The sequence below is a fragment of the Lontra canadensis genome, unplaced genomic scaffold (genome assembly GCF_010015895.1).
Source record: "Lontra canadensis isolate GAN:19392208 unplaced genomic scaffold, GSC_riverotter_1.0 scaffold30, whole genome shotgun sequence".
Classification (NCBI taxonomy): Eukaryota; Metazoa; Chordata; class Mammalia; order Carnivora; family Mustelidae; genus Lontra; species Lontra canadensis.
The window spans coordinates 16558094-16575929 of NW_022631024.1; the positions used below are offsets into that span (position 1 = coordinate 16558094).

Sequence of the window (17836 nt, forward strand, 5' to 3'; positions counted from 1 at the left end):
CTCTGAGCACAGGTGACTCCCATGTGGGCGAAGGGAATGAGACTGCACCCTGCAGATGGACCATAATGACAGCTACCACCTGAGCTTCTCCTCCGTCGATGCACACGGTTATTTCACTCAAACGCCCCACCTCCTTGAGAGAGGTGGATGTCGGTAGCCTCACTCTGCAGATGAGGAAGCAGACTCTGACTGAGCTGGCCAGGGCTGTATGACCACTGCCTGACCTCCCTGTGTGACCCCAAAGCAGCCATCAAGGAACGATGAGACAGGAGGTGTGACCAGGACGCCTGGTGCTCACCTAGAGTTTCACAGCTTGTATTCCGGGAGCACTGGCCGCTGTCCCTGTCCAGAGAGGACAGCTGCTCATCTGACTTGCTGAGCTTGCCTATGCTGCTGCAGGGGGACAGGCGGGGCGACTCCCCGCCGTACGAGTGGCTGCCTCCTGAGAGTCGCCTCTGTGTGTAACAGTCCACGTCAAAATCCTCGTGTGGAGAAAGAAAGACAAGCAAGTCACTTCCGAGAAACGGTGGCAGGGCCCAGGGGAGAGGGGTCAGCACATTTAGTTAGAGGAGACTGCCGCACTCCGAAACCGGATGGAACGGCCCATCTTTGATGTAAGCAGTAAAAAGCCAGGTCTGTGACTTCCGAGAAAGGAGCCTTGCTGACTGCTGGGTCTGTGTGGCAAGCAAGCACCCTGGGGCCAGGCTCAGATGTCTTCAGGAGACACTCCTAGCTCCAGCCTCTCCACCCCTGCCCCCTCCGCGACGAGGGAACCTCGACAAGGTCCTGTAGTCCTGCCGAGAGAGGAACCATCCTCTCATTGCCAGGGGCCGAAGACCAGCATGATCAGGGCTCCTAAACCCAAAGCCTTCCTCTGCCTTGCCAGACGGGGCTACATTACCTGCCTATTAATTCCAACAGGCAAACTGGAGCCGCTGGTGGCTCGACTCATGGGGGCAACGACAGCCACTCGGGTTGGGGATGGAGCTGACTGTCTTTTCTTCGGCGGCAGTGCCGGTGGAGGACTGAAACAGATCAAGAGATCCAATCAAACCAGACAACCCAAACGACAGCTCTTTACGAAGATGTGAGGATGCAGAATGTGGGAATCTTTCATTATCAGACACTTCCCGTCTACTTCTCACACTTTCAACTCCTGTCCCACTCCACCGCTGCCAAAATAAACCCATCAATGCCAAAACCCTAAAATCAGAAAAATCCTTTCTTTTCCTTCCATCGTAAGTTGTACTAAGGCTAAAAGGCACTCCACTGGGAGTTCTTGGAGCGTGTGGCAAGAGAAGGCTCTGCGGCCAGGCTCACGTCCTCCACAGATGCCTTCCCAAGGAAGATCAAGATTCCAAGGCTTCTAAGGAGCAAGGGGCTCGGTTCCAAGTTCTCACCCTCATGGCACCACCTTCACTTCTACATCCTTTCATCAGATTATGCCTTAAGTCCAGAGGGTGCCAGAAATATAAAAATTACCTGTTATCAACCACCCGAATGCCAGGTAACGGGGGCTTGGGGGGTGCAACCTCCTCATCCGTAGAGTCTGGGAGAAGCTCGGTCGACTGGGACAGGCCGCTTGTCTTGTTTAGGATCTCCATCTCTCGATCTGTCAGGGGGAGCTCAGACTGGCTGGAGAATGAGAAGCACCTGGGATTACAGAAGGTTACAGAGCACACACAGGTCCTGGGAGGGGCAGAAGGGGACCAGGGCATAGAAACAATGCGGGCCACTGGGCCGAGGACCAGGAGCCCTGGACACTGTGCCTGGAGCTCCATGGCAGAGGTGGGGTTTCGAGTCTGGTTTGATCACCAACACACACAGCAGGAGCCTGGCCAAGTCCCCCTGACCCATCTCAGTTTCCTTGTCTGTAGGAGGAAACGTCAGACTACGTGACCTAAAGGCTCTCCAAATGCTCCAAACTGATCTTTTATATTTTTTCTAGGCACTTATGCTAGAACCTGTTGCAAGGCCTTAAAACTGTCCACATGGCCCTCAGTTTACCTTCCTGACAAAGCTAAATGCTCTCAAGCCAAATCCCCCAAATCTAACCCTGCCAAGTCCGTCCCAGCAAGGAAAGGAAGGTCCTCCAGAAAAGCACGGGCGTGGGTCACGTGACGCAACACGGTATCCCGAGTCACGTGCAGTGTAAGCCTTGAGATCAGGCAACAATTCAAAGTGCGCGTCAGCTTTGCATACTTCGAAGTAATACGGGTACCCACCCCAAGGTCGCCGAGAAAGGAGGACAGGCCTCAGACAGGCCTCAAACAGCCTGCCTACTCTGGCCCCCACTCTCTCCCAGTGACTGGAGGGTTTAGTCAGAACTCACCCATCGGGTTTGCAGGCTGGGGAACTGGGTTTCACTGGGCTGGTTGGAGACGGATGCCCCTGCTTCTCGATGGTAAGTCTGACCAGCTCCTAAACCCCACACAAGAGAGAAGTCATGAGGCGCTAAGAAAGCTCCTTGCTGCTTGGTTTCCCCCACAAGGTAGGTCACTGGTGTGTCCTCCGCCGCCTAGTCTCTTTCTGTGCCTACACATTTTCGGCATACTAGAAATGCAAGTACTATTTGACTTAGGTAAGCTGCACGACTTCCCCAAATGTCCCCTACCCTCCAAAAATACCTTCAGAGCATGTTGAGAAGTTTCAAACGCATAATGGCACTTCCTCTTGGAAGGGGGAAATGACGAACCCCAGGGTCTCAGAATGACTAAGTTCAATACACAAATTAAATCGCAGTGGAACCAATTCCCAGTCAGTTTGTGGTGGGAGAGCTCCTTTTTAGTTCCTAAAAATCACTGCATTCTGTAACATGCAGGACGCTGCCTATGCTGAGGAGCAAACCTCTGGCACCAGGAAGGTGGTTTCCCAAAGTGAGCCACCGCTGGGAGTGGTGGCAGCTGGTGTACGGGGATGACCGGCTGGCATCTTTGTCGAAGGACAGAAAGTTAACAGCGTATCACCCAGCAGAGACGTGACTTAGGAAAAAAAATATATATTTTTAAAGATTTTATTTATTTATGTGACAGAGAGAAAGAAATCACAAGTAGGCAGAGAGGGAGGCAGAGAGAGAGCGGGAAGCAGGCTCCCTGCTGAGTGGAGAGCCTGATGCGGGGCTCGATCCCAGGACCCTGAGATCATGACCTGAGCCGAAGGCAGAGGCTTTAACCCACTGAGCCACCCCAGCGCCCAGGAGAAAATACTTTAATAGAAAACAAAAGAAAAAAGATCAGGACCTACTTTTTTTCCCAATTAGAATGCAGTTTCCCCCAGTGCGACGGGTTCTGATGATCACAAATCCTGAGCATTTCTGCCACTCTCTCCGGTCCAGCTGCCCCGCCCCAGTGTTATTTCACTATTTCTTTCTTTCTTTTTTTTTTTTTTTTTAAAGATTTTATTTATTTATTTGACAGAGAGATCACAAGTAGGCCGAGCAGCAGGCAGAGAGGTGGGGGAAGCAGGGTCCCTGCTGAGCAGAGAGCCCAATGTGGGGCTCGATCCCAGGACCCTGAGACCATGACCGGAGCCGAAGACAGAGACGTAACCCACTGAGCCACCCAGGTGCCCCAATTTCACTATTTCTTAGAATACTTTTGCCTAGAACTCGACTTAAACGGGACCACTGCAGTATGTACTCTTCGGTGCCCATCTGTTTCTGAAGAGCCTTATGGAATCTAGTTCCTGTGCCTTAAAATCCAGCCACTGACTGGGGACAATCCGACAGTTTTTTGTCTGCTCACGGGGCTGAGCCACACCAGCACTGCTTTTATGACTTCGCATCCCCGACAGAAGAAACTGTACCCATTACCAGCCCCTCCTCACTTCCCCCAGCCTCCGCAGCCCTACTCCGTGTCATGATTCTGTTCCTCCTCCTGCTCAACGTGACGCTCCATGTTTGTGTGTGCACGAGCGCACCGTTCCTTTTCCTTGCTGAGTTGTATTTCTACGCAGGGACAAACCTCCCTTTCCTTATCCATTCTCCCGTTGATGGGCATCTGGACAGGACCTACTTGTGTAGGGAAGGGGCGGTTCTAGTGCTGAAGCTACGGAGGCGGCAGCAAGGGGCGTGAATAGGCAACGTGTCCCTAAATCAGCCTGCAAAGCCTCTCTACACTCAAAACGCCACACGCAGGAATCACAACGTAGACAGTAACAACAGAGTTAATATCCTCCCTAGAGCAAGGGTTCTTCTTCTTCTTTTTTTTTTTTTTTAAAGATTTTATTTATTTGACAGAGAAGGAACACAAGCCGGGGGAGTGGGAGAGGGAGAAGCAGGCCTCCGGCTGAGCAGGGATCCCGATGCGGGGCTCGATCCCAGGACCCCGAGATGATGACCCAAGCCAAAGGCAGAGGCTTAACCCATTGAGCCATGCAGGCACCCCAAAACAGCCCTTATTTTCTTGTTTTTGTTTCTTTGCATCTTGTCAATGTTCTACAGTGAATATGTATTACTTCGGAAATGCTAATTAAAAAAAGAAAAATACAGCCAACGGCACACACAGTACGGCTGGAAGCTACACGGCCTGGCCTGTGACAGCCGGCGCCCGTTCTTGGGGAAAGAGAGGAGCAAGATCTCTAAGAGTCGAGGACTGGAGGAAGAAAGAACGTCCGTATGCTCCTGTTACCACAACTTAGGAGCTGAATGTGATCTCACGGACGGCGAAGACCAGCTACCTCGCTGATGAGTACGGACAGGCTAGGACAGAGAGAGGGCAGACAGACGGCGTGCCGAGGAGAGAGCGGGCAGTGGGAGGACGGGAGACGCAGCTCGTCCGCAGGCTGCACGGACGAGCATCGCAGAGTCAGAGGGGTCACAGGGCCAGACCAGAGTCCTGAAAGACGTGCGTCCATGCTCCCTCTTCTCTACCAACAGGGCGAGAGAACAGAGAGAAGTCTGCATACTTGCATCTGCTGGTGTAGGAAAAAATTCCACTAATTCTTCATTGATTCACAAACAATTATAATTAGAATGTCATCTTTCTGGAGAGGCAGCTGTGTGAACTCAACTAATGAAATGGCACAAGAGGCCCGGAATGACAGGCACATATGTGCAGGCGCGTGCCCGAATTCCAAGAGGACGACACGGATGGCAGTAGCTCCCTTACTCCGGTTTGCTGGCCTCGGCCTGCAGAGGATGTAGAAAGGGCAGGCAGCCTTTCTACCCCACCAGCCCTCTGGGCCGAACAGTGAGACGAAGGACAGCCCTAAGAAGGTGCACATCCCTGGCTCCTGGGGAACTCCCCTAAGCTCACTCAAAGCTGACCGTCTGTAAGTGGCAAGAGCCCGACACCTCGAGCTAACGGCAGAATTTCTGAGCGGGATGTCAGACTTGGCAGTCCTCGTGAGGCACAGGTTTGAAAGGACGGGGAAGGTGGTACCAAACCGTGTCCATAGCCGGTGACCGGAAGCAGACGGCTACCCGGTCACTGAAAAGCGGTTTTCAAAAGCCAAAAGGCATTTGGAAAGGTGTCTTTCTAAGTGTATCGTACTTACTTTGGTGCTCATTTTATTCATGCTGAAAATGATCACAGGGCTGCTTCTATCTCAAATGACCTTCATCAATTCCAAGTATGAGCTGTGGTGCTCTCGGAAGAGAGGAACGATCCCATCTGCTCCCGTCTGCTCTCTGGCACTAACACAGAGCTCCTGCCTGCCAGAGCAGACAGAGGCCGCACACGAAAGGGCTCCTTTTGAGATGTGCCCATGGGCACCGCTCACATCATATGACTCACTGCCGTGCTGCCCCCACCACAAGGACACCAGACCGTGGCTGATGTCCTCCAAGTTCCCATACGCTGTCACTAAAAAGTGCACCGCCCTGCCATCAATGGCCTGCCGTGCTGACCCCGTTCTCTCGCTGTCACCCTCAACCTGTCCCCTTGTTGTCTATCCTCCATCACTCTCTGGCTCTGCAAGAACTCTAGGTTCAGGTCATGACACGGGGCCTCTACTGATGAGCTTGCTCTAGGGTAAGTCCTTCACTGAGCCCACTGGACACGGCCGCCAGCGGGACTTCCCTGGACTGAAGCAGCAGAATGAAATCACAGGGTGTCTAGGTTTTTTATGCTGACAAAAAGGGACCTTCCCACCCACATCCTAAGTGTGAGGGGTGTGAGGCAGCAACAGCCAAGCAAGTGTCCTCCCTCTCCCATGCAGTTAAGAACAGGCGGTCCTCTGCAGGCAAGGTGCACGTGTGGGCTACGTGGTGAGTGACTCCTGGTGTTGGCTCTCGGGGGTTCAGTCCAGCCACAAGGCACTGGCTGGCATTCCTCAAACAGTCTAAAGATGAGGCAGCCAGAGGAGACCTCAAATTCGGTGTGAGAGGAAAGAAAATGAAGACACCGTTTTGATGAGGGTAAGTGAAAACTCCGGTGGTCGTGAAGGTGAGTTGGAAGTACCAGTAAAATCTCCAGATGTTTTGTCTCAGAGAAACCACGTGACCCGGCAGCAGCAATGAGAACGGCGGCCTTCAGTGAGGTCTCCACCTCCATCGCCCAGTGAAGGGCACCCCAGCTCCTTCAAGGAATGGCTGACTCCAGGTCCGTGTGAGAAATGGACAAGATGACTTACAACTCAATAATAGACAAGCCAATGAAAAACCGGGCAAAGGATTCGAGCAGACATTTCTCCAGAGAGATATGTAAATGGCCAAGAAGCACACGAAACAGACTCAGCACCGTTAGCTGTCAGGGAAGTGCGGATCAAAGCCACCGTGTGATCCCACGTCAAGCCCACCGAGAGGGCCGCGTCAAGGGACAAGCGGGAACCAAGAGGATGCGGAGAAGCTGGAGCCGCTGGAACCCGCAGACGCTGCTGGCGGGACAGAGAGCTGACACAGCTGCTTTAGAAGACACAGGAAGCAACGCAGAGTCACCGTGTCACCCGGCGACTGTGCTCCGTGGTGTGTAACCAAGGGAAAGGATGATACACATCCACAAAAAGCCGGGTACGGGAGTGCTCGCGGTAGCATTACTCCTTATCACCAAAAGGTAGGAACAACACAGCCATCCACATGTCCACAAACAAGACATGGGACAGCCACACAATGGGGTATTATTTGGCAATAAAAAGAACACACGCTCTCACATGGGTGAACTCCAAAACCATAACACGGACAGGAGCTAGTCACACGAGGCCACAGAGGATCCGACTCCCTTAACAGGCAAATCTACAGAGACAGAAAGTAGTCCAGAGGCCACCTAAGGCTGGGGGGATGGTAAGAAATCAGAGAGGGTCTGGGGAGAACATAAAGGATATGAGGTTACTTCCCGAGGGGATGAACATGTTCTAAAATTGATTACGGTGATGGTTGTACAATCTGTGAACATACCCGCCCCAAATCACTATATTGTACATTGTAAGTGAGCGAATTCTACGGTCTGGGAATGAGATCTCAATAAGGCGTTTCCTGCCACCACCACACCCAAAGAAAATAACTATCAGAGGAGCCTTGAATATCTTTTCATATCAAAAGGTAAAAAAAAACAGGAAATCCCTTTTACGAAGATGGCGCCGAAAGCTAAGAAGGAAGCCCCTGCCCCTCCCAAAGCCAAAGCCAAAGCAAAGGCTTTGAAGGCCAAGAAAGCGGTGCTGAAAGGCGTCCACAGTCACAAAAAAAAGAAGATCCGCACATCACCTATGTTCCGACGACCCAAGACTCTGCGTCTCAGAAGGCAGCCCAAATACCCTCGAAAGAGCGCCCCCAGGAGAAACAAGCTTGATCACTATGCCATCATGAAATTCCCCCTGACTATTGAGTCAGCCATGAAGAAAATAGAAGACAACAACACACTTGTGTTCATTGTGGATGTCAAGGCCAACAAGCACCAGATCAAACAGGCTGTGAAGAAGCTCTATGACACTGATGTAGGCAAGGTCAACACCTTAATTAGGCCTGATGGAGAGAAGAAGGCATACGTTGGGCTGGCCCCTGACTATGATGCTTTGGATGTTGCCAACAAAATTGGGATCATCTAAACTGAGTCCAGCTGGCTAAATCTAAATACAATTTTTTCATGATTAAAAAAAAAAAAAAAAGGTAAGAAAACTCTCAAAGACCTCTAGGGTCATGCCACAGGGAACTCAGGAAACAGCCTGAAGATGTCTTCAGCAGCCCAAGATGAGGCCTGGGCACCAGGAAGAGTGACAACCACAGTGGACTGGAGCATGACCAGCACAGGCACAGCCACGAGTTCAAGATCGTATCTGAAAAAGCTCGGTTGACTGGTTGTGCTAAAGGATGCGAGGAAGGCACTTGGGTGGCTCAGTGGGTTAAAGCCTCTGCCTTCAGTTCAGATCATGATCTCAGGGTCCTGGGATCGAGTCCCACATCGGGCTCTCTGCTCGGCAGGGAGCATGCTTCCCCCTCTCCCTTTGCCTGCCTCTCTGCCTGCTTGTGATCTCTGTCTGTCAAATAAATAAATAAAATCTTAGAAAAAAAAAAGGATGCTAGGAAACACTCACTATTTTGATAACTGGTAAATAAGGGAAGGAACTGAGTTCCGATCCTGCCTTTCCTCTGAGAATTAGAACTCAGAATAACTACAAACTGGCGCAGGAAGTCTGCCGTTTAAGTGTACCCGGCTGAGTGATGATGGATCGATGGCACAAAGAATTAGAATGTCATCATTTTGCAACTCCTAATCAATGACTGGATCTAGGCAGTAACCATCAACAGCTGTTAACATCGAAAAGGGAAAGATGCCTTCTGATGGAGGTGCAAGGAGGCCTAGGAAGGACTCAAAATACGAAAACCTGAATCTGATTCAGCCTCAGTTCTAGGGACAGAGGCACATGCTGAACAACACGGCACAGGTGCCATCAGCACAACCCAGAATGTGGGAGACTTTCAGCAGCAGCAACCAACCCCTTCTAAAAACAAGTAAGTTACAAGGACAAAAACACAGAGAAAAGAGATCTTTAGAAACATTTTGATGAACTAGTAAGTATATGAGCTTTATTTTTTTCTAAAAGATTTTATTTATTTACTTGAGAGAGCACAGAGGGACAGGGAGAGGGAGAAGCAGGCTCCCCACTGAGCCGGGAGCCCAATGCGGGACTTGATCCCAGGACCCTGGGATTATGACCTGAGCCGAAGGCAGAGGCTTCACCACCGGCTTCACCACCCGAGCCACCCAGGCACCTGAGGTGCACAAGCTTTACTAGGTAGGAAACTACATGCTGTGTGTGGGCCAGGTCCAGCCCAGGGCTTGCTTCCTGTGAGTCCTCAAGGTAAGAACACTTTAAGGGGGTGCCTGGGTGGCTCGGCTGGTTAAGGGTCTGGCTCTTGATTTTGGCTCGGGTCATGGTCTCAGAGTCTGGGATCACGGCCCCCCACCCCACCCCTTTTAGGCTCCGCACTAGGCAGGGAGTCTGCTTTTGGCCCTTGCCCTCTGCCCCTCCCCCTGCTCATTCTCTCTCTCTCTCAAATAAATAAAATCTTTAAAAAGTCAAAATGAACAAACACCAAAGAATGTGCAACAGAAACCAAAATACAGCAGAAACCACCGTAGCCTGAGAGACTTCAGATATGTACTACCTGGCCCCTCGCAGAAGAGCCTGCCTTGGCCTGGAGCTACACACGAAGGCATTTACAGACGCTAGGACAGACGGCTGGGATTTGCTTCCCATGGTGCAGGGGAGTGGGCTGAGGTACAGCAGACTGGCCGTGAGCAGACAACTGTGGAAGCTCTGGGACGGGCCTTCACTGTCCTGTCTTTTCCTCTGCAAATGCTTGAAGTTTTTCATCAAAAAATGTAAAACAGGCTGAATGAGGAATAAAAGAGATGGCTTATTTGAGATGTCAGTGTGGTAGTGACAGCTAGTTGCCCCATGCTACCTGTTCTTCCTTATTAACAGAATTTCAGCGGGGCATGTGACCAAATTCTGGTCAATAAAATGTGAGTGAATTTTGTAAGGCCTTTGAGGAAGCATCCTTAAATGGAGAAGACACACCTTCTTACTCTCTCTTCCTCCTCGTTGGCTGGAATATAGTCATGATGGATGGAGACTGAGCAGTCATTCTGGACCATGAGGTGGAATCCACGTGCTAAGGATGGCAGGAAAGCAAGAGGGGAGAGGACCACATCCCTGACCATTGTATGAAAATGTTATTTAGCCTCAGACTACCTAGCAGACTGTGAACTTCTTGTACACAAAGGAGAAATAAAGTTTTATCTTTTAAAAACCAGTATTATTTTGGATTTTCTTGTAGTCAAACCTAATCCTAACTGATACGGTCAGAAAAATATTTCTTTTGAAGTATTCCTGTTGTAGGTGAAAATTCTAATACAGAGAAACCTCACTGAAGTGGAGCTGGCTGGCTAGAAAGGGGAACCACACCACTGCCAACAATTTCAGGAAGCACCATCACTGAGAGACCCCAGCCGAGGTCCCCGCCATAGGAGGGAATCATGACTACAGACCCAACAGGGAAGGAAGGACGCTGCTTCTCCAAAGAGAAATCCACTACCCCAGCAGCTCAGCAGTGAGGAACTGCCCTTGCCCCGAAGTCCTGCTTCTCCAGGGAACTTCCGTCCAGGACCGCCCCTCCCAACGTCCTGTCCATAAAGCCACGCTCCCCTCCTTTCTTTGTTGGACTTGCCTGTGGTTTTGCCATAGCTTGCATGTCCCGAACTGCAATTCTCTGCTCTTCCCAACTAAACCCATTCTGCTAGTAAAATAACTTTTATTTTTTTAGGTTAACATATACGAAGGGAGTCTGGCGTGGTACATAAGTCCAGTTTTGGGAGTGATAGTCAGACAACGGAACTGCAGGTGTTCCACATTTTCCTCCAAGGCTGTCAGCATTAGAAGGTTTAAAAAAAAAAAAAAGTGTGAGCGTAAGTGGTGTGTGTGTTGGGGGGAGCTGGAGGTCAGGGGAAGAGGCCCTCAGTCTGAGAACCGACATCCCTGGAAGGTCTGCAGAGAGGACAAAGCGGAGCCTAGGGCAGTGGGTAAGAGACTGTGCTACAGAGAGGAGAGGAGAAGCTGACATTTAGATGGCAAAGGTAGGGACAGCTGGGGCGCTGGCTGCAAAAGGAAGACCCAGGTCTCCTGCTGGAGCCTGAGGAGCTTGGCTCCCAACAGCCAGTGCCAGGGAAAATCTGGGCCTCACATTCCTTCCTCGGGGAGTCACCATCCTCTCTGAGCCTCGGGCCCGTGAGCAGAGCACCTGCCTGGGCTAGATCGGATAATAACAGGTCTGCCTCTTGACGTGAGATGCGTGGAGAAGAGCCACACCCACTGTCAAGAACTGGTAAATGTGAGCCGTCCCAGGTACTAACGTTTCCCCAACTAACAGTACTCACCCACCGTTCATTGGACACCTCGCACTTACCAGGTACTTTATATACATTGTCTTACTTAATCCTTCTTTAGTTCTTCAGGGTAAATATTTAAAAACCTACCTGAAACTCACAGAAGTATCTTGCCCAAGCTTACGGGGCTAACAAGTGACATTTATGCAGGCCTTTAAATAATAAATGGTAAGAAACTAAATATAATATATATTATATAATATAAATATGATAATATGTAATAAATAATATAAATAATAAGCTAAACAAAGTAATCCTGTAAAACACTTCTTTAACCTTTCAAAAAAAAAGGGATTCCATTTACCAACTGAATGAGTTACTTGAAAGGTGGTGACTCAGTTTAAAGGAACGTGCCAGCACTTCTACAAGTGGGATAAAGACATTCTCAGAAATCTGTTTCGTTTCTGCAGGGCCCTGTCCCTCCCAGCCAACTAAGGCTCTCACAGCACCAGGACACAGGCTTATATGTTGTACTCAGCCTGATGGGACACCGGCAGAGAAGCCGGAGGCCAGCCGGCATGGAGGCAGGGCACGTGAGAGGCAGCTGAGGGTGATGGGGAGAGCCCAGGGCCCGGAGTCCAGCAGGCCCCGGCATGAGGCAGGACCTTGCCACTGACCAATGTCAGCCCGAGCCTGTTCCCACACCTGTGAAGGGTCAATGAGGCCCACGTTCAGAACTGTCATGAGCGTGAGGAGGGAAAAAGTGTCCGCTGCCTGTACTATGAGGCCCCAGCAACACACGCCAACAGCACAGTGTCTGGACTGCCGCTGTAGCCTGGACTGATCTGAACCCCTAAAGCTTCCAGGACTAAGCCAACTCCTGCACAACCCTCTGCCTTTGGCCTGTCTCTCCTTCTGGGAAGAGTCACTGACCACCCTAAAAAAGGAAGGTCTCCCAAAAAGGCAAGTAAGACCATATGCCATTTTTTCTTTTATAACACTCATCCTAGTTACAATTACAGATTACGACCTCTGTTGTCCCTTCCCCTCTTCCGACCGTAAGCGGCATCAGGTCCGGGACTGTACCTGTTTTACCACTATATGCCCAACGCCATCGCTCGGCCTGGTGCACAGGTGGTTTTCGATAAATGCTTCCTGAGTAAATGAAACGGAACTGAATTCAGAGCTCATCACCTACAGAGTCTTCGTTCTGGGGTAAGTATTTTAAAAACAACTGAGGAAAAGTTATTTGCTTCCAGACACAGACGCGTTCATAATCTGTCAGTTTCTCTCTCTCCCTCTCTCACTGGTTAATTTGAGAAATCAGAAATGTGTCTTTTAGACATGTCCTTCAATGGATACTGAGGTGGTTTAGTGATTCCATAACAGAAACTGACTTGGGAACGTGACAAAGCTCTACACACAGAAACCCCATCTCATCTGTTTCGGGCATTCTGACTCGTTTTGCACATCTCATTATACTCCCGCAGAAGGAAACCTGAACAATGTCACCTGCAGACTAACAACTTTCAATAAGAGCATTTCCAGAAGCCTGGACAGGAAGAGCCAGGGCCGGATGAGCCAGATCTCTACAGACTCTGAGGAAGCATGGACCCAGGTCACGTCTCCTTCTGCCCTGTTGGCCTCTGAGAGCTGCGGGGAAGATTCCATGGGACACTACGTCTGAACACGCTCCAAAATCTGGGCGGTGACAAAGGTCTTGCACAACAGCCACAATGGGCTATACCCTGAGTCTCACTGGCCAAAACAGATGACGTGGGACCTCGTAAACCTCGGGGAAAGAAGAGGGCCTGGAGCCATCAGAGGAGACTTGCTGCCACCCAGCCAAGCCTCTCTCTAGGTGAGCTCCATGACACTCCCAGTAGACGTGGCAGCTCCTTCCCTGGAGCTGGAGGCAGGGAGCCACCAAGACCTCCCCAGTCAACACAGTTCATTCTGGAGCCATTCAAAACATTAAGCAATGCTTTCTTAGCCTTTCCTCTACAGTTTTTACCATGTGTGGGGGGCTCCTTATTCCACTCTCCAGAATCAGAGGAGGCAGCTTTTAGGAATCTGATAGCAGGGTTGAGCGGAAAAGGCATTTTTTACGTACCTCAGCTACAGTTTTGGACTGAAGGGTGTAGAAAGGAGGATGACACAGCTATTTTTTTTTTAATTCCCCCAAGACAAGAGATTAGTTTCTAAAGCATACACTCAGCACCACAAAATTAGTAAAAAGAAAAAAAGAAAGCAGTTAAAGTCTGAGTGCTTAGTGTATGCCAGTCTTTGTTCTAAAAGCTTTATATGTAGAAACTAATTTAATACTTCCCACAACCCTAGGATATAAGGCACTATTATTATACCCATTTTATAAATGAGTTAATTAAGATACAAAGTCTTTGAGTAAATTGCCCAACTTCACAGACTAGTAAGGAGTGAACTTGGGATTCAAACCCAGCCAGGCCCCAGACTAGCCTTCTTTCCACTACATAATATGGCCTCACAAGATAGCAGGGTCTCTACTTTCCCACTGCTCACAGCCCTAATCCTGACCCAAAGGCCCTCACCCACTTCATGCTTAATATTCTGCCTTGCTCCTCACCCACCAGGACTTATTGTCTCTAAATCAGAGTTTGTCCCACGGACCCCAATTCCAGACCCTCTACGGCCTTCACCTCCCACCTTAACTGTGATTCACAATTTCCCACCATGCTGTTTCTGACTTCCCTGGCTAGTAAAGTCACAGACTGCATCAAGGATTTCAAATCCAGACAGTTTCACTTCTTACTCATCTCAATCCCGTTTTTCTACCAAGAATCCCAGAAGTTCTTACAACATGAAAAGATAGCGAGATTGCTGAGAATTTTGCAAAAAGTCAGTGCAAAAACAATTTCCTCTGCCTTTTGTCTAGCCAGCAAAAGCACACACAGCCAGAGCTGTGATATAAAGACTCACTGAAGATTTAATATGTGCTCAATAAAGTCTGACTGCTTCCGGCAGCCTTTCCAGCTATGGAGACGAGCACTCCAAAAGCTTCTATTGCTGTAAGAGAGAAGCGAACGGTTATGGGACAGAGCAGCACACCCACGCCGGAGACGCTGGGAGATGTGCGTTCTAATGTGTTCAGTTCGGGAACAAGGTCTTGTGTGACAGACGCCAGCAGGGAGGCTGCCCGGCGCTTGCGTCCTACCTTCACTCCATCCAGCACAGCCTTGATGACCCCCCTCACGGTTGTCACCGCCTCTTTATCTTCTGAGTTCACACCTTCTAGCATCACTTGGTCAGACCAACGGATGAGATTGGCGAGACTTTGGTACACTCGGCTATGGCAGGAGGAGAGGGCTGAGCTGGGGGGGCAGAGAAGAGTTTGTAAAGAAAGTTAAACATCTAAAGTGACCCTCACCTGAAGCGACTGTTTAGTCCAGAACCAGTTTCTCGGTGACGAGGGCATGTTTCTCCATCTGTCTTTAGAGCCATACCCCCTTTCTGGTAACACCCCCCCACCCCTGGGACCTAGACCCTTACATCCCACAAATGCCATACGGAGCTTTATATTCTAGTCTGTTATAAAATTTTTTCACTTCCCAAATGGAACATACGAAAATTTCATCATGAGTTTTTATACTTCTTCAAACTTCATATCCCAAGAGAGTCCAGTCTCTGTCAAAGAGCGCCCCCTCTTCCCCTCCTCCTCGCCGCTAGTCACGGGTCAAAGCACTGTACCAGTCTTGTTTTCCATCAGACTAACACGTTAAATGTGTCACCAGGAGCCAACAGGCAGGATCCGTTACTGCAGCAGCCTCTAAACGCGAGCTCGACAGGTCTGTAAGTCACTAGAACTCCCTCACTGGGCTCACCCCATCATCCCTGCAGTTACTCCGCGGCAGACATGCCAGAGCAGCGCACTACGAGCGTTTCAAGACGACAGATGAGAGGCGAGGAGGCGCGTGGTGGGGGAGGCGTCGACTGCACACTGCGATTACCCCACACACAGAGCGCAAGGCCCGGAGACTCCTGGACGCCTCAATGATTGGGGAGGGGAGGCCCCAGTGTAGACTTTTTAGATCTCCTACACATTTTTTTTTTAAAGTTTTTATTTACTTGACACAGACACAGCGAGAGAGGGAACACAAGCAGGGGGAGAGGGAGAAGCAGGCTCCCCGCCAAGCAGGGAGTCCAATGCCGGGCTCGACCCCAGGACCCTGGGATCATGACCTGAGCCAAAGGCAGATGCTTAACAACTGAGCCACCCAGGCATCCCAGATCTCCTACACATTTTTAGATTACTAAAGATAATTTTCTCTAGGAATTATGGAAAGGATCACTTTTCCATTTTAAATATTATATAAAAGAGGAAGAGCAAAACTATGGAAGATTTGGGGGAGGCCCCTTTCTCCACTTAAAAAAGCAGCAGGGGGAGAAAAAGAATGAGGTAGACATTTAGAAGCCAAAGACAGAATTTTGAGAAAAAGATATAATATTGTAAGATATGATTAAAACAGGTTCTAAAAGGTTCTAAAAGGGCACCCAGGTGGCTCAGCAGGTTAAGTGCCTGCCTTTGGCTCAGGTTATGATCCCAGGGTCCTGGAATCAAGCCCTGCATCGGGCTCCCTGCTCAGTTGGGTAGCCTGCTTCTCTCTCTCTTCCCTGCCCACCTCCTGCCCCCACCCCGTGCTTACACTCTCAAATAAATAAATAAAATCTAAAAAAAAACAACAACAAACCAAAAACAAACCCAACAACAAAAAAACCCAAACAGGTTATAAAAACAAAGCTATTTCAAACAAAAACCTGAACCAAACAATGCTCTGGCGAGAAGTTCAGTATCAGGTAGGACGGAAAAAACGACAACTTCCATCTAGCCAGGCATTCCACTCTGGGCATGTTCCAACAGGAGAAACAGAACAGCCAGAAAGAATGAAAGGCAGCTCCTCGGGTCCCATTAGAAACAAGAACAGTTTACCAAAGGGCCCGAGAGAGCCGGGGCTTGGCTGCCTCACAGAGTAACAGGAGTGACAAGTGCTTGTTGGACCCACTCTCTTGGGAAGGAGGGTGGTGGGAGGGAGACAAGAACTCAGTCTTCCCTGGGGCAGGACGTGAGGTGGCACCATCCTGCGGGGGTGGGGTGGGGTGTGTGTGTGCGCGCGCGTCCGCTCGGCCAGCACTCCTCCTCGCTTCAAGCAGGGCCAGGCGGGGGCTCTGTGAACAAAGACTGCCTCCTTCTGCCAAAGCGCCCCTGGGGGATCCCACCAAAGCACCAAGCACACTGCTGAACTACTGGCCAGGCTAAGCCGAAAAGGAGGCAGGGAGACACTTTTCCGTAACACTTTCTAGCTGCACCGAACGGCAACACTTCCCTGAAAGCATCTGACGAATCTGGCAACTGTGTTACCTTGGAAGCAGAATATTCCTGTGTCAGGGGCTAAGACACTCAGAGAGAAAGGGGGGTCCTGGACTGTGACCATGTCCAGCGGACCAGTGGCCGGTCTGCTTCAGAAACAGAGCGGAGCCATCCGCACTGAAGGCCAGCACGGATCCGGACGTCCCACTGCGCGGGAGAAGCCTCCGGGCGCTGCTCACACTCAGCGGCCCAGGGGCCTGTTCCAAGGCTGGTCCACCACTGTCCCAGCACCCTAGGGGAGGGCGACCGAGAGCCCGCCAGCTAGGACCCACCCCACAGAGAAAGCTCGGGGAAGAAGACAGGAGAGCACCTTCCCAGTTTATAAACTGCACCGAGAGGAATGACAGGATGGAAGAAATCAAAGAGGAAACTTCGAGGAGGAGCTATCAAGGCGACCAAGAAAAGTATCAGTTGGTTTTACAAGAATTTCAGGAAGAAAAGTCCTGGAAGTGGGATCAGCCCAAGGACTACCTGAGGAAAGTCCTCACTCCTCATGCCCACATCCAGGCGTTTGCTTCCCTCTAGGAAACGGTTCTAGACATTTTATCCCTAGTTCATCAATTACAAAATACCTATAAAAATCCCCATAGACAAAAAAAAAAAAAAAAAAAAAGCCCCCAAACCAGTGTGCCAGCGCTTGATCCATTCCTCCCGTGTTGGCGAGTCCAGAGGGAACTGCCCAGGTCCAGGAGCAACAGCCCCAGCAGCCGCACACGCTCAGCACTGTTCACTCGACGCCCCCGGGAGAGGCTCAGCACCTGAGCCCCGATTCCCCACAGCCCCTCAGTCAGGCCCCACGCTCTGCGCTACACGATTGCTGTGTCTCCTCCCGTGCCTCCTACCAGTGCCCCGCCAGCCTCAGGCCCTTGCCTTTCCTGCTCCCCTGCCCCGAAGGCCTGTCCAATTCCTACCTTTCCTCCAGGCCCTGCCCCAGCATCTCCTGCTCTGGCAAGTTCCACTGGATCACAGGCTCTCCTCTAATTCTCCCTCTTTCAAATCCCAACAGAGCTTCCATTTGGTACCATAAAATTAGCACCTTATCACGGGTGGGAAAGTTGATTTTTTTCCACAGGATTCTAACTCCCCCGTGGTAGGGACCATCTCACGGGTAGAGGTGCAGGAGAAAAGGGCATAAAAAGCGAAGCCATCTACATATCTGACCCTAGCATCCTTG

At 50.4% G+C, this 17836-nt stretch overlaps 2 protein-coding genes across 14 annotated transcripts in view; one reads left to right on the forward strand and one right to left on the reverse strand.

The window, feature by feature from the left end:
• Window positions 1-17836, reverse strand: part of RAPGEF1 (Rap guanine nucleotide exchange factor 1) — a 132300-nt gene that overhangs the window by 40960 nt on the left and 73504 nt on the right. For all 13 annotated transcript variants that reach the window (XM_032866122.1, XM_032866119.1, XM_032866117.1 and 10 more), the window contains 5 exons: window positions 14452-14608; window positions 2333-2421; window positions 1483-1635; window positions 902-1025; window positions 299-482 (listed from right to left, as the gene is read on the reverse strand). In XM_032866122.1, the coding sequence (XP_032722013.1) occupies window positions 299-482; window positions 902-1025; window positions 1483-1635; window positions 2333-2421; window positions 14452-14608 (707 nt within the window). The remainder of the gene's footprint in view (window positions 1-298; window positions 483-901; window positions 1026-1482; window positions 1636-2332; window positions 2422-14451; window positions 14609-17836) is intronic.
• LOC116872698 (60S ribosomal protein L23a-like) lies at window positions 7497-7995 on the forward strand. The gene has a single exon (XM_032866129.1). It carries the CDS (start codon window positions 7510-7512, stop codon window positions 7978-7980), a length of 471 nt encoding a protein of 156 aa, XP_032722020.1. The 5' UTR covers window positions 7497-7509; the 3' UTR covers window positions 7981-7995.

What these genes read in the sequence shown, in the direction of transcription:
- LOC116872698 (XM_032866129.1), top strand. Translation starts at nt 7,510, where the DNA reads ATGGCGCCGAAAGCTAAGAAGGAAGCCCCTGCCCCTCCCAAAGCCAAA.